This window comes from Setaria italica, chromosome III, assembly GCF_000263155.2.
Source record: "Setaria italica strain Yugu1 chromosome III, Setaria_italica_v2.0, whole genome shotgun sequence".
Classification (NCBI taxonomy): Eukaryota; Viridiplantae; Streptophyta; class Magnoliopsida; order Poales; family Poaceae; genus Setaria; species Setaria italica.
The window spans coordinates 43,353,012-43,366,073 of record NC_028452.1 but is presented as its reverse complement, the minus strand read 5'-3'; the positions used below and the strand labels follow the sequence as shown (position 1 = coordinate 43,366,073).

The window sequence follows — 13,062 nt, the reverse complement described above, 5'->3', positions numbered from 1 at the left end:
TTTCCCCGATTTTCACAGGTTGTTTACATGGTTCTGAGAACCTTAAAGATGACACTTTGTCCTGCTCTAGAACGCCCATCAAGTTGAAAGGGACTCTTCATAGTGGTGAGTGCATGATAAGCAACCTAACCCTCAACCGCAGCACTATAGATTGGTTATCCTGATTGGTTCTTGGATTTGGCATGAGTTAGGTCCAGCCGGCCGTGCACAAAGTAGCCAGTGCCATTCGGTGAACATAGGACAACCATTCAGATCAACAAAAGAAACCTTAGCAAAAAGGAACCTCATAAACCATTACCTTCAATCACAAATACTCCATTCATCCCAAATTCTAAGTCATTTTGGTTTTTCGTTTTGGTTTTTCTAAATGCATAAATTTTATTATGCGTTTAGATATATACTAGCAAATATGCCCGTGCGTTGCTACGGGTAAATGTTATATACTATTTAGGATCTATCATAGAATGCGATCTTATCTCTAATTTTAGTTTCTGGTCTAAATTGATGAGAATTTTGTGTGACATGTCACCGGCCCGACGAGCTTATCTAACCGTGTGTTTGGATTAAGGGTCGAAGTGGGTTGGGATGGGTCCGACCCACTTCGACCCATGTTTGGTTGGACAAGGTGTGGGTTGGGTCGGACCAGAGAGGGAATATTCTTCCAATATTCGGGTTCATCCGGTCCTTCCAAAATGAAGGAATCATCCCGACCCAGTTGAACGGCGTCGTCGCTCCGTCATCTTCTTCTCATGCTCGCCCAACGCCGCCTCCGCCTGCCCGACCCCACCGCCGCCCTCCGCCGGCCTGCCATCCGCCGCCCGCCCGGCGCCCTCCCGCCGCCGCCTACCTGCCCCCTCCCGCCGGCCCGGCGGCGCAGCTCCTCTGCCTCCGCGGTGCCTCATGGTCGCGGCCCCTCTGTCTCCTCCACTGCACCCCAGGGCCGTGGCCCCTCCGACGTCCGCGAGCTCCTCTGCGCGCTGGTGTGGCTAAGCTCGGGCGGATGCGCCGGCAAAGACCGAGCGGCTGGGAGGCGGCGGCGGGGGCCGGCGCGGGGGTGGGAGCCGACGGTGGGGGCCGGCGCAGAGGTGGCCGAGGAGGAGCCACCGGTGGGGGTCGGCACGCTGGCGGCCGGGGAGGAGCGGGGGCGGCGCTAGGAGGAGTGCTTACAGGAGGAGAGGAGGAAGAAGATGGAAGAGAGGGAAAAATGAGGCTGACAGGTGGGGCCCGCAATTAACGGTGTTAGAAGGACATCCATCCCAGCCCTCTCAACCTCTTCAATCAAACAAAAGACTGGGTCCAACCCATCCCTCTCCATCCCTCTCATCCAAACACGAGATGGGTTAGCTCCAACCCACAAAAGTGGGTCGGCTCCAACCCAACCCACATCATCCCAAAACCAAACGCATGCTAAGTGTAGCGTCATACTCTAAAAGCCATAGTCCTGTTGTTCAACCCAAATAGCATGCAATGCGCGGGTGACCCATATCAACTCTTCTCTGCATGTGTCGATCGCAAAGTCTACTTCTAATTCTAATGACCGACCCACATAGGCATAGTGTGGCAGTATGTCTTGTTTTGCTTTTGAATTTCATGGCATAAAACTTAAAATACATGACCTGCTGACAATTATTTTTTTAAGCTCTAAATGACTTTGTTGTATCCTCAAGTCACCGTTAGCATGAGTCGATCCCATGTCGTTGGAGAGATATTATCATATCGGTATTGAATAACAGAACCACTGCTTTCTTGCACTGACTGACTTTGTATTTGATCGGGAGATTAGTCCATTCTAATTCTTTTAGTCCAGAGATAAATTTTTAACACAGTTAATCCACTGAAACTCCGTGCTATTCTTTTTCCTTTTAATAGCGTCATGCCTATATTTTTATACATGTTGCATCACTCCTCAACTCCTTCCGTCTGTGCAGTAAAAAAAACTTTCACCCGTGCCTTATTTTATCCAGCCCGTGTCGCTATACGCAAGCACGGCCGCCGAGGGACAGAGGGAGCTCGCCCCGCAGAAGGAATTCGTCCTGACATTGGAGCTTAGCCGATTGGAGGAGTTCACCCCACCAGAGGACCTCGTGTGGCCGGCGGAACTCGAGCTCCTTGCCCGCAGCGCCACCTGACCTCCCCCCGTCACCTTGGCCTTCTCTTCCCCGGATCCGTCTGCCCTGAGCACCGTCGCCTACAGCATCGCTTGGCCTAATGGCCTCCCCGTGTCACCCTAGCCTCCTCGTGTCACCCTAGCCTCCTCTTTGCCGGATCTGCCTGCCCCAGCAGCCATCGCCTGCAGCATCGCCTCGAGCTTCTCGGTACAACCTCGTCGTCCTTGTCCAATTTTGAAACGCACGTAGCCGAGGAAGAAATGGACTTTTTTGCAAATCATCATAACTCCAAGGATAGCGGGTTGATTAAGAAAAGTTGAAAGATTTTTTTGCAAAACTACCCGATAGTTTGGAAGAAACAACCACACTTTAATATTAATATATTAAGTAGAGATTTTATTTGGATACACAGCTCAAACTATGTATCTTAAAAATCAAAACAACGGACAATTTGAAATTTGATACGGAGAGGGTATAAATCTATTAGAGCGCCGATATAGTCTCTAATACGAGTGGCAATCCGTATATGCGTGTCAAACTTGGATGCGTTTACTACTCACTTGTACCTGCAGGCCTACGACTAGTATTTGTCGTTGGTTGGATCATTGGATGATGATTATACTCACTACCAAACCAAAGCGTGTCCACGACTGGACGGCAGCTGCCTTGTGGGTCTTGACTTACGTGGTCGCACGAGTTTCAGGCCCGGACAGAAACCTTTTCACCGCTGTCCAAAGAAGTTTCGGGCAGATCCAAAAACGAGTGGACTTAAAAAGCTTTGACGAAGAAGATGGCAGTAGCAGCAAGAACCCGGCACATTAATTGTCCACAAGTGAAGTAAAAAGATATTTAAGCCTCGTTTAGTTTTCCCTTTTTTTCCAACTTTGACACTATGCAAAAAGAAGATTCCATCACATCAAACTTGCGGTACATGTATGGAGTACTAAATGTAGACGAAATCAAAAACTAATTGTACAGTTTTGTTGTACTTTGCGAGACGAATCTTTTGAGCCTAATTAGTCAATGTTTGGACAATAATTCACAAATACAAACGAAATGCTACAGTTGCGCATTTATGGCAAAATGCAAACTTTGCCACTTCCAATTTGAAAACTAAACAAGGCCCATGATTTGGTTTTGAATGTCAAAGTGGAGAAAAACAGTCACGTGGCTTGAAAATCATGATTCACGGTATTTTTTAATTTTCTTTTTTTGAAACATACATAAGTATAGTTTTTCAGATGAACTATTTATACATACATAAACAATTGACACCGTTGGCTTTTGCGTGGTGTTCGGGGTTTTAACTTTAACCGGTATTTTCTTCCCGTATAACAAGAATTATACATGTTCCCATATCTAATAGACTATGAGAGCACCTGTACAGCAATTCTATCATTTTAAAACTAAATATTATAAAGATTATTCACAATCAAAGTTTTAAAAGTATCGATGCACTGTATAGTCACCGTCGTGGGGCCTAGATCTTGTCTCTATGTTAGCATCCCAGATTCCAATTTGCACCGGTGTGTCATGACTCATGATGTCTTAGCTAAATAATTTTTTTGTCATAACAGCGGTCTGGCACGTGTGCGGAAAAGGTTTCATCCAAAAGTTCTAGGGAGTATTGATTTTTTATTTCTTCTCTGTTAGAACGAGACAAAAGCAGATTGCCTACTGATCGTTCAGGAAACAAATTGTAAGGATTTTGATATATTAATTTAAAGAAAATTCTAGCACACCATTTATATATATTTATGAATGGAGACCTTAGTTATATTAATTGGCTTTGATCATTTTATTATTGTGCACTCACTTTGCATTGTCGTGAAATATAGAGATTCTAAGTGCCTTTGGTCAAACTCTATTATGAATTTGACCAAAATTATAAAGAAGAATAATAATACTTACAGTATTAAATATGAGTTTAATTAGGTCCATTACGAAATACTAGTTTTTTTTGTGTGTTAGATGACTAGATGTTGATATTCTTCTATATGAATTTGTTCAAATTTAGAGTATTTTAACTTAGCACAAACTTATTTAAGTATATACTCCATCCGTCTCAAATTACTACTCGTTTTGATTTTTCTAGATATACATTTCGATATGCACTCGTTTTGATTTTTCTAGATACACATTTTGATATGCACCTATATCGATATAGGTGCATATCGAAAAATGTGTATATAGAAAATCAGAACGACTAGTAATTTGGGACGGAGGGAGTAGAGGCTAAAAAGCAATGTGCTGATGGAAAAATTGTAGGGATATGTGGAAATATTTTCATTAGATGATTTAAGTCGGACAATTAATAACATGCTTTTGCTTCGATCTTTGCCAAAAAATCATATTCCTACAATGTGGTTTGTGAACGAATTCAGAGCGTCATACGATAGCGGGCAAAATATCACATGTTATGCGTGCGTATACGTAGCGTTTCCTAGCATGGTTTCCACAAAACATGAACGGCGGAGACACACAAAGATCACGCGTATAGATGTACATTCGGGCCGCCCGGCATGGACCCGGCATGGCTTGTTAATTTTCGTGCCGGGCCTAGCCCGTCACAATGACTCTGTCGTGCCGTGCCGTGCTGGTCCTCCGGCCTCACCAGCGGCCCAAGCACCGGAAGGTCTTTTCCGTGCCGAGCCGACTCGAAGAGCCCGGCCGGCTTCGGGCCACGCGAGGCACGGCGGGCCGCTGCCGCTACCGCTACCGTCCCCTCGCGCACCACCAGAGGCCCTACCGTGCAGTCGCTGTCGTCCACCCGCGCCGCCGCCGGCCTCCTGCGTCGTCGATGCCGTCCACCCGCGCCACTGCTCCCCAGCCTCCCGCGTTGCTGTCCTCTCGCGCCGCCGCTGCCGCTACCGTCCTCCCGAGCCGCCGCCGCCGCGGTCGCCTCACGCCGCCGCCGCTGCCGTCCCCCCGCGTCGCCACTCCCCAGCCCCCCACGCCGCCATCCCCTCACGCCGCCGCTCACCGGCCTCCACGCCGCTGCTCCCCAGCCCCCCACGCCGCCATCCCCTCGCACCGCCGCTCACCGGCTCCCGCGCCGCCGATGGGGAAGATCCGAGAGATGGGTGGAGGACTGGAGTTTGGAGGTTGACGGGAGGTTGGAGATGCGGTGGGCGGTAGATGTGGTGGGCAGGGCAGTAGATAGGAGAGGTTGGGGTGACGAGGTGGGAGTTAAACGCAGATAACATTTTTGCTATTGTTGGGCTGGTAGAGAGGAGGTTAACGGGCCATTTTGGGCCGGGATGTTAAAATCGTGCAGGGGCTGTACCACCCGTCGGGCCGAGGCACCAGCCCACGCCCGGCACGAGCCATTAGGCCGGGCCAGCCCGAGCCCGAAAAGTTACGGGCCGGACCGGGCTTGAGACGAGCCAAAAAACTGGGCTTCGTGCCGCGCTGTCGGGCTGCATGTACATCTATAATTACACGATCCAAGACACATTCCGTTATTTTAAAGAGGAGGAGAACACGCAGGCATTTTTTTTCCTTTTGTTTTTCGCCAGTCCAACAGGACTTTCCAGTTCGTTGATGATCCGAGAGTTGTGGGTCTGCGCGGCGACTCTGCTGCGATCCATCGACCAGTGGCCATGCGGCCCGACCGGCCCTTCTCCCACCCACCCTAAAACCTCGACACCTCTTCCCCTCCCTGACTCCCTCTCTAGAACGCGCGCAAAGAACACACGTACTAGAAGCCCGACCGGCCGGCACACCAACCCCCACCAGCAGCGTAATTAGGAGGAGGAGGGGAAGGATCGCCACCGAAGCCGCGTGCTCTTTTAATTCGCCGCCGCACGCCCTTGTCATGGAAGGTGGCGGCGGCTCGGCGGGCGGAGGCGGCGTTCTAGGCGCCGCCCGAGAACCGCGGGAGCGGCTGCACAAGGAGGAGGAGGTGAAGGGAGCCGGAGCCGCCTCCGCCGCTGATAGGAAGGGCGGCGGCGCTGGTGGAGGCATGAAGTTCCGCGTGTCCGCGCGGGCGCCGCACGGCGTCGGGGCGCTGCTGCTCATCGGCGGCGCGGCCGTCGTCGGGGCCGCCGTCCTCGCGTGGCGCCGCTCACGCCGCGGCAAGAAGGGCGCCGAGCGCCAGCGCGACCGGCAGCCAGCGTACGTGCCCCATCTCCGCCTTGAATTTGTGACCTTTTGCGGATTACAAGATTGATGAATAAGATGATCCGTGTTGTTTCGTGGGCGTTGGGGCTGAAAAAGTTGGGTGGATTTTTTGCAGGAAAGGCGCGGTTTTGGATGGCGGAGTTGTCGAGGATGGGAAGGTGAGGAGTCATTGCGTTCATTGATGGGAACAGTTGTTCCTGGGTTCTTTCCTTTTCAGGTGAAATCTTACATGCAAAATTGGTTCAAATTCGAAGGTTCAGGGTAGCGCATTGGTATCGAGTCTTGATCAGTCCAATGAGAACTTGAGCGCTGGCAACACCGAGATTGGATCCGGTATATTGGTTAGTCCTTCTGATCTCTATGCAAAATTGTTGTTGAAAACTTTGTTCATCGGGGAATGCATGCGCGTTGCATTGTAATGACCTTATATTTCTGCAAAATTCTCTGAACAATGGTTTCAGGATGGCAAGGCGACAGAGGAAAGCCACCAGATTCACAAGGATAATGAGATCGTTGCGGATCAATTGGTTTGTTTCTCTCTGCAAACGTTTGGATTAACTTGCATAACATCAATATACATCATGACTGTATTTTGCATGCACCATAATTATTTAGATGGCTCAGATTGGTGCAAAAAATTGGGTTTCAGGACAGCAAACGTGAAGAGAGAACTGATCAGAATTCAGGCAGGAATCCTGTCGAGGTCAACTTGGATGATAAGGTTAGTATTTGTTGCTATGCACAATTGTGAGAACTGAAACCTTTGTGCTATGTTGCAGTGATTGTCATAGCCTCATAGGTGCCTTCTGTTCATTTCTTCTGAATTTGAGTTTCAGGACAAAGAACATGTTCAAAAAATTGACCAGAATTCAAGCAGGAACCATGTCGATATCACTACACATGATATGGTTAGTGTTTGTTTGCTATGCACTATTGTGAACACTGAAGCCCTTTTTCTATACATGCAGTGATTGTTATAGATGTCTTTTTTAATCAATTTTCGCTCACCTGAATTTTAGTGTCAGACGAATGAACATGTTGAGAAAATTGATCATGTTGAAAGAATTGATCATGATTCGAGCAGGAACCCTGTTGAGATCATGCCAGAGGTGATCACTGTTTGTTTGGTAAGTGCAATTCTGAATCCTTTCTGCTCTAGTGCCTGTATGCACGGTCATTCTCTAGTAGCCTATTTTTGCATATCCATCTAAATTGTGGCTTCAGGTCCCTGGAAATGTAGAGAAGGTTGATGAGGACTCAAGCAGGAACAACATCGAGAAAGAGATAGCCCAAAAAGTATGGGTTTCTTCTTTCTTTGATCAAAATTTTGGAACGTGCATGTCTGATCATGATCCTTATTTCCTCTGAACTGTGATTTTTAGGATAATAAAGATGTGAAGGCCTCTGATGAAAGCAAACTCAGTATCAGTGGACCAGGGATCATCTTCAGTAAAAATAATGATGAAAGTGATGGTATTCAAGAGGCCGAATCAATGGAGAACACACCGACAGCACAGCTGATGATGCATCAAGAACAACTCTTAGATGATATGGTTACAGATACAGAGGAAGTGAAACAAGGTGAAAGAACAATCACAGACGAAAGCGAGCTCGAACAGGACGAAAAGAAAGCACTTGCAGGACTTATTGAACTTGTCAGCTCACCTGCAGTGGCATCTCTGGTTAAGCCAGCAGAGAAGAAAGGGCCCGAGTTTCCAGGACTGAACGAGACAGGGATGAAGATAGAGCAAGATTATACCAATGGTGAGCTAAGGGAGCACGACCTGATCAGCAAGGGAGGAGTGCAGGGAGGAGCTATCGCAACCATGGATCGCAGGAGCCCTGCTCTGGCCATTCTTGCTCTTATATTCGCGATGACTATTGGAATAACAATCATCGTGCGCTTATACGCCCCTACCCGAGCAACAAAGCTCCAGATGGATCTGTAGTAAATTTCCAAGGGCGTAATGAAGTTCTACCAGTGATCAACACAAAATGCCGAGGTTGCAAAGTTCCACTGGGGTTTCATAGCCTCATGCGCTCGCATATGAATGGCAACGTCTCAGCTGGAATGTGCAAGATGGAAAAACGAGCGAGCAATGAAAGAATTCAAATGGCCATTGTCCAGCACGATGTCTCTATACTGAAATAGTTACAGGTGTGGCACCATCTACCAAAAGGCACAACCAAGGAGATCAGAGAGAACTTTTCGCAAAAAAAAAAGAAGAAAAAGAAAAAGAAAGAGAGAGATCAGAGAACACTAGGGTTCTCCCGAAGTGCTTGTTTTTATCAATAATTTTGTAGCGTATGTTAGTGCTGAAAATATTTATCATAAGGCTTCTCGATGTCGTCTGTCTTTGCTTTATTACCCTCTGTCCTTACTGCTAATAATGCTGCCCAGAAAACGTTATTTCCACTAGGTATTCTGGAGTATTAGTACACTAGGTAAACAGAAAACGTTTTGCTCTATTCCATCTAGATTGGGAAATGTTATGCATCGGTCAGACTGTCAGGAGTTGGCTTGTCGCACAACTCTGCCAAAGCCAGCATGAAGCCCGTGCGTTCTCCTGATCTTCTCATCCTTCCTCTTTGCATGCTAGTATCAACTGTCAAGGTATGGCAGGTTGGGGAGGTGGAAACGTTCTTTCGCTTAGGGAATAGGAACTTCAAAATTATTTTTCTTCTAAATGGTAGATATCCTTTTTTATTTATTTCAAACATTTGTGTTGCTTAGCATTAATGCAAGCAAATTAGATCCATTGAAAATACCTTTTATTTTATTATCTCGAAATATTTAATATTTTTTTTATCATGAAGGAGGAGCATTATTCTTGTGATCTCAAATATTTTTCTCTGAAAGTTAGAACATTTTACTGTGAAGTTGGAACATTGGTCTCTTGAACCTAGAATAAGTCTCTCTTGAACCAAGAACATTATCAATTTCATAAGGAAAATGTTTGAGAGAAAATATTTTAAAAATATCACCCAAATATACTCAAGTTTGGCCATGTTTTAAAGATTGTATCATGAGAAATAAAATAGTACAATCAGAATTTAATTTAGCTATTGATTTAAAAACTATGATCTTTTTCATATTTCAATTTTTGTTGTATGCAGGTGATGCCACACCTAGCGTTAGGAATTGCTGGTGGGTCTCACAGACTTGCCCTAAAGTTCAAGCCGGAACATATGATGCCAATGGCCAGATGGATCGCGATCAACCAAAAATCGATTTGTAATAGCTCCTTCGTGGCTTCATTTGTCTATGACCCAGTTTGTTTAACATTCTCCTAGCTTGAGGAATGAGGAGAGTTTTATTGAAAATCTTAGGGATCCGCTGTCGAAAGACATATATCATCAAAAAAAATTAGAAAAAAACACGAACGCTCCAAATCGAGTGGTAGATCCGAACACATGCGGACATTTTCGAATTTTCAAAGAAGCTGAATCCGTACGGATTAAATAAAGTTTTGTGAATTTCTATGTTACACTGATGTGAAACCATTGTGAGGATCCAGGCCGACATTTCAGCCAGACATCTTCAGTCTCCATCTTCTTTCACGGGGGAACCCGGCCCCGGCCCAGACATCTTTTTTTTTCGACGAACAAATAATTTTTCTACAAACCGGCCCAGACATCTTCGTTCTCCTTCCTTTTTCTTTCGCGGGAGAACCCGGCCTGGCCCAGCAGCTGCAAGCCTGCACGAAGCGCTCGTGGAGGCGTCCGCGGACTCCTCCGAAGTCCGAACCGAGGCAGATCGAGCCGCTTCCTGTCTCGCCTCGTCGCGTCAATCCCCACGAGCGCCGCCGCCGCCGTTGGGAGCCATGGCGCGGTCCCCGGCCGCCTCCTCCTCGTCCTACACCGACAGCACGGGCTCCTCCTCGGACTCATCCTCCTCCGCCTCGGGGAGCGACCGCCGCCGGCGCCACCGCCACCGCAGCAGCCGCCGGAAGGAGGGCGCGTCCTCGTCCTCGTCCGCGCTGAAGGCGCGCAAGGACCGGAGGTCCCGCCACAAGCGGCGCCGCCGCGAGCGGGACCGGCGGCGGTCCCCGTCCGACGACGACGGCTACAGGTGATCCGATCCCCCCCTTTCCCCCCTCTCGGGGTTTCAAAACCTAGGGTTAGGACAAAGGGTTGGTCTCGTGATCGGATCTGGAAGGCAGGGTTCTTGATCCGGAGATTGGAACGAGAGGAAGCAGCTGGTGATTCGTATTGGTGTTGGATTATGCAGGTCGTTCGTGTACTGACTCGTTTTTTTATGCGCATGTTTGGATTGATGGAATGTGGGATTTGGAATTGGAGGCCACGTTGTTTTGGATGGGATTGTACTAGATGTGTTAGGGTAAGGTGTGAATGATATGTTGGGCAAGAACCTGGGATTTTGGTGTGTTCGTCAGCACTCTTGAAATCCCCCTATCTCTAATTCTTAGTGTGTGCACTGTGCAGTAGTACATTTGAAATAGTTTACATAATGCAGCTGTGGCAGTCTGTGTTTCCAATGACGGTTTTATGGTTAGATGGATGAAGTCGATTTAGGGACACTTATTAGGAGCGACTAGGATAATTTGTTGAACAAATCTATTAATAAGTGACCAATCAATATTACGTTTTGCCTGAGCTTCCTGAATGAGCTTCCAAATTGTAAGTGGTACGGAGGGAGAAGCTGTTTTGGTGTTTCAGACTCCACCGAAGAAAAAATTATCTTTGGCAAGCAAAAACTTGTATTTCTGTGAGGTTCTCCCTGGTATTGTCATATTGAACTATCTCATTCTCATTGTAGCAGCACAAGCTCCTATGAAAGTGACCGCGAGGCGTCTGGCAGATCTCGGAAGCATAAGAAGAGCAGCAGGTCAAGAAAGGTACTGGTCCTTTGATTTGTGCTTGATTGAGGTTTTCATATGCAGGCATCTAATATGTCTTTGGGCTCTCTTTGTATTTCTTCATGTGACAGTCTAGGGAGAGGGAGCGAAGTAAAGATAGACACCATAGACGAGACAAGAGTAAACACAAAGAGGTAAATTTCCTATTTATTCAGACACTGTTTCCTTTTACGATGACTTAACATAACATAACATGGTTGGTGATAAAAGTATATTTTACCATTTATACTTCAACACAAGAGGTCCTTATATTTCTTTGTGCCTGTTTCTGGGTTGGCTCTTTGGCATTGGAGCTGGGGTTCGTGAATGGGTGACAATATGGTGGATTGGCTTGCTGGTTGGTTATCGGTTGGTTGGTTCTGTTCTCTTCAACGCGGGAGCTCTATACAGAAGAAAGAGAGCGAGGGTGGTGATGGTCCTGTCCAGCTTTCCAAGGTATAAATCTATAAGATGATTGGTTTGGTATTCTCATACTTGGTGTGTTTCTCACTTTTAGACACCTTCTATTTCATCGATCAGTTTCTTGGACGCGACAAAGAAAAGGAAGAAGGGACACAAAGGAGTGCAATCTCTGGTAAAAAGGTGAGGAAAAGAATTAGATGAAGGTGCAGTTTCTCTTAAAAAAGAATCCTTGCATTTGACCTACTTCATTTGTAGATAATGATGAAGCTTGAGAAGACTAAGGAAGATAAGGCAGCAGAGAGCAAGCGCAATGAACTGTTGAAGTTCCTGAATGCCAGTTATGATTAGCAGTTTGTTGGTTCTGGTGATGCGGAAGGAAGTGCAGAATGCCCTTCCGGATGTCTCCTCACTTGTGCTTTAGGTGATACTCTTGAGGGCTTCGTGTTTGGTTTGTTTCGTCACTTGGCCACCAAGGTTTTGTTGGTGCTTAACTAGCGACTGAATGATGGTCTACTGTAACTGTTTTGAGGTTGGGGTGTTAATGTTACCTGAATTCCGTGCTATCACTTAGAATTTACTTTTGTTTTAATGTCTGTTCTTATTGGGTCAAACTGTTTACATTTTTGTGGCAGCTTACTAATGCTGACAATGAGGCTTAGGTGCCAAAACAAACTCATGTCGATTCCTGAATTTGTTTTGACCCTAGTTGCAGCCCACGTAGGGTGTGTTTGGTTGCTTGGCCTAAGCACAAGCGATTAAGCAGTGTGCTGGTGTTTGACTTTGTTTGGCTGCGTACGGTAATATGATAACTTTGCACTAGGTGGAGGTAGAGTTTACGGGGGCCAATCACAGGGAGCCTGCATTGCATAAACCCGTATAAGACCCAATGCAGGCAACCAAACACAACCATGCTCCAAGTCCATTTAGATTTGTCTTAGGCAAACTATTTAAAGTCAGATTAAAAATATTTATAAAAAGAGTAAATTGTACTCACCATATAATAACTTGTAAAGTGGGTGCAAATTGATCCAACAACTCGTAAAATACTTAATGGTGGGTGCATATTGATCCAACACCTTGTAAAATGCTCAATTTAGTACAATAATGATCAGGTGGGTGCAAAATTGATCCAATAACTTGTAAAATGCTCAATTTGGTATAATAACTTGACAGGAACAATTTGTAACATGCTCAATTTAGTGCAATAACTTGGTAAATTGGTGCACCGACAGTCCAAATGTTACGTATTATGCAAAGTAGATGGACATGTGTTTTTTCTTCTAATCAATAATTCTTATTTTTGTCAATAAAAGTCGATAATCGTGACCAGTCTGTTGATTTTTAATTGTGTACATAACTTATTTATTCATTAGTTAAAATTGAATCAAATTTAGAATTACACAATCGGACATGAGCATAACTTATTTATAGCATTAATGACGAATTTATTAGGACATCCCATGAATCAATACCACCACCAAAAGAATGCAAGCCCAGACCGGCCCATAAGACTATTGGGCACAATGACTAGTTCATTGGATGTTACTGTG

At 46.1% G+C, this 13,062-nt stretch overlaps 2 protein-coding genes across 4 annotated transcripts; both read left to right on the top strand.

Annotated features, from left to right (window-relative positions):
• Positions 1-5,773: 5,773 nt before the first annotated feature.
• Positions 5,774-8,640, top strand: LOC101781458. Of its 2 annotated transcripts, none has more exons than XM_004962737.3 (9): positions 5,774-6,224; positions 6,346-6,388; positions 6,491-6,571; positions 6,692-6,757; positions 6,880-6,951; positions 7,067-7,138; positions 7,250-7,357; positions 7,455-7,526; positions 7,613-8,640. In XM_004962737.3, the coding sequence occupies exons 1-9, from the start codon at positions 5,926-5,928 to the stop codon at positions 8,177-8,179; spliced, it is 1,380 nt and encodes a 459-aa protein (XP_004962794.1). In that variant the 5' UTR covers positions 5,774-5,925; the 3' UTR covers positions 8,180-8,640. The 2 variants fall into 2 exon arrangements, with proteins under 2 accessions (XP_004962794.1, XP_004962793.1); XM_004962736.3 differs by having other exon boundaries at positions 6,485-6,571.
• Positions 8,641-9,952: 1,312 nt separating this feature from the next.
• Positions 9,953-12,106, top strand: LOC101780913 (serine/threonine-protein kinase fray2). 2 transcript variants are annotated; one of them, XM_012844638.3, is made up of 6 exons: positions 9,953-10,302; positions 11,014-11,089; positions 11,182-11,244; positions 11,501-11,545; positions 11,630-11,692; positions 11,768-12,106. In XM_012844638.3, exons 1-6 carry the CDS (start codon positions 10,055-10,057, stop codon positions 11,858-11,860), a joined length of 588 nt encoding a protein of 195 aa, XP_012700092.1. In that variant the 5' UTR covers positions 9,953-10,054; the 3' UTR covers positions 11,861-12,106. The 2 variants fall into 2 exon arrangements, with proteins under 2 accessions (XP_012700092.1, XP_012700091.1); XM_012844637.2 differs by having other exon boundaries at positions 11,011-11,089.
• Positions 12,107-13,062: the final 956 nt, after the last annotated feature.

Bases quoted from the DNA above. Each gene is read 5' to 3' on its own strand.
- LOC101781458 (XM_004962736.3), top strand. From the start codon at position 5,926: ATGGAAGGTGGCGGCGGCTCGGCGGGCGGAGGCGGCGTTCTAGGCGCC. The intron at 6,758-6,879 runs GTTTGTTTCTCT...ATTGGGTTTCAG, and splicing joins AGATCGTTGCGGATCAATTG to GACAGCAAACGTGAAGAGAG. The intron at 6,952-7,066 runs GTTAGTATTTGT...TTTGAGTTTCAG, and splicing joins AGGTCAACTTGGATGATAAG to GACAAAGAACATGTTCAAAA.
- LOC101780913 (XM_012844637.2), top strand. From the start codon at position 10,055: ATGGCGCGGTCCCCGGCCGCCTCCTCCTCGTCCTACACCGACAGCACG. The intron at 10,303-11,010 runs GTGATCCGATCC...TTCTCATTGTAG, and splicing joins TCCGACGACGACGGCTACAG to CAGCACAAGCTCCTATGAAA. The intron at 11,693-11,767 runs GTGAGGAAAAGA...CTTCATTTGTAG, and splicing joins GTGCAATCTCTGGTAAAAAG to ATAATGATGAAGCTTGAGAA.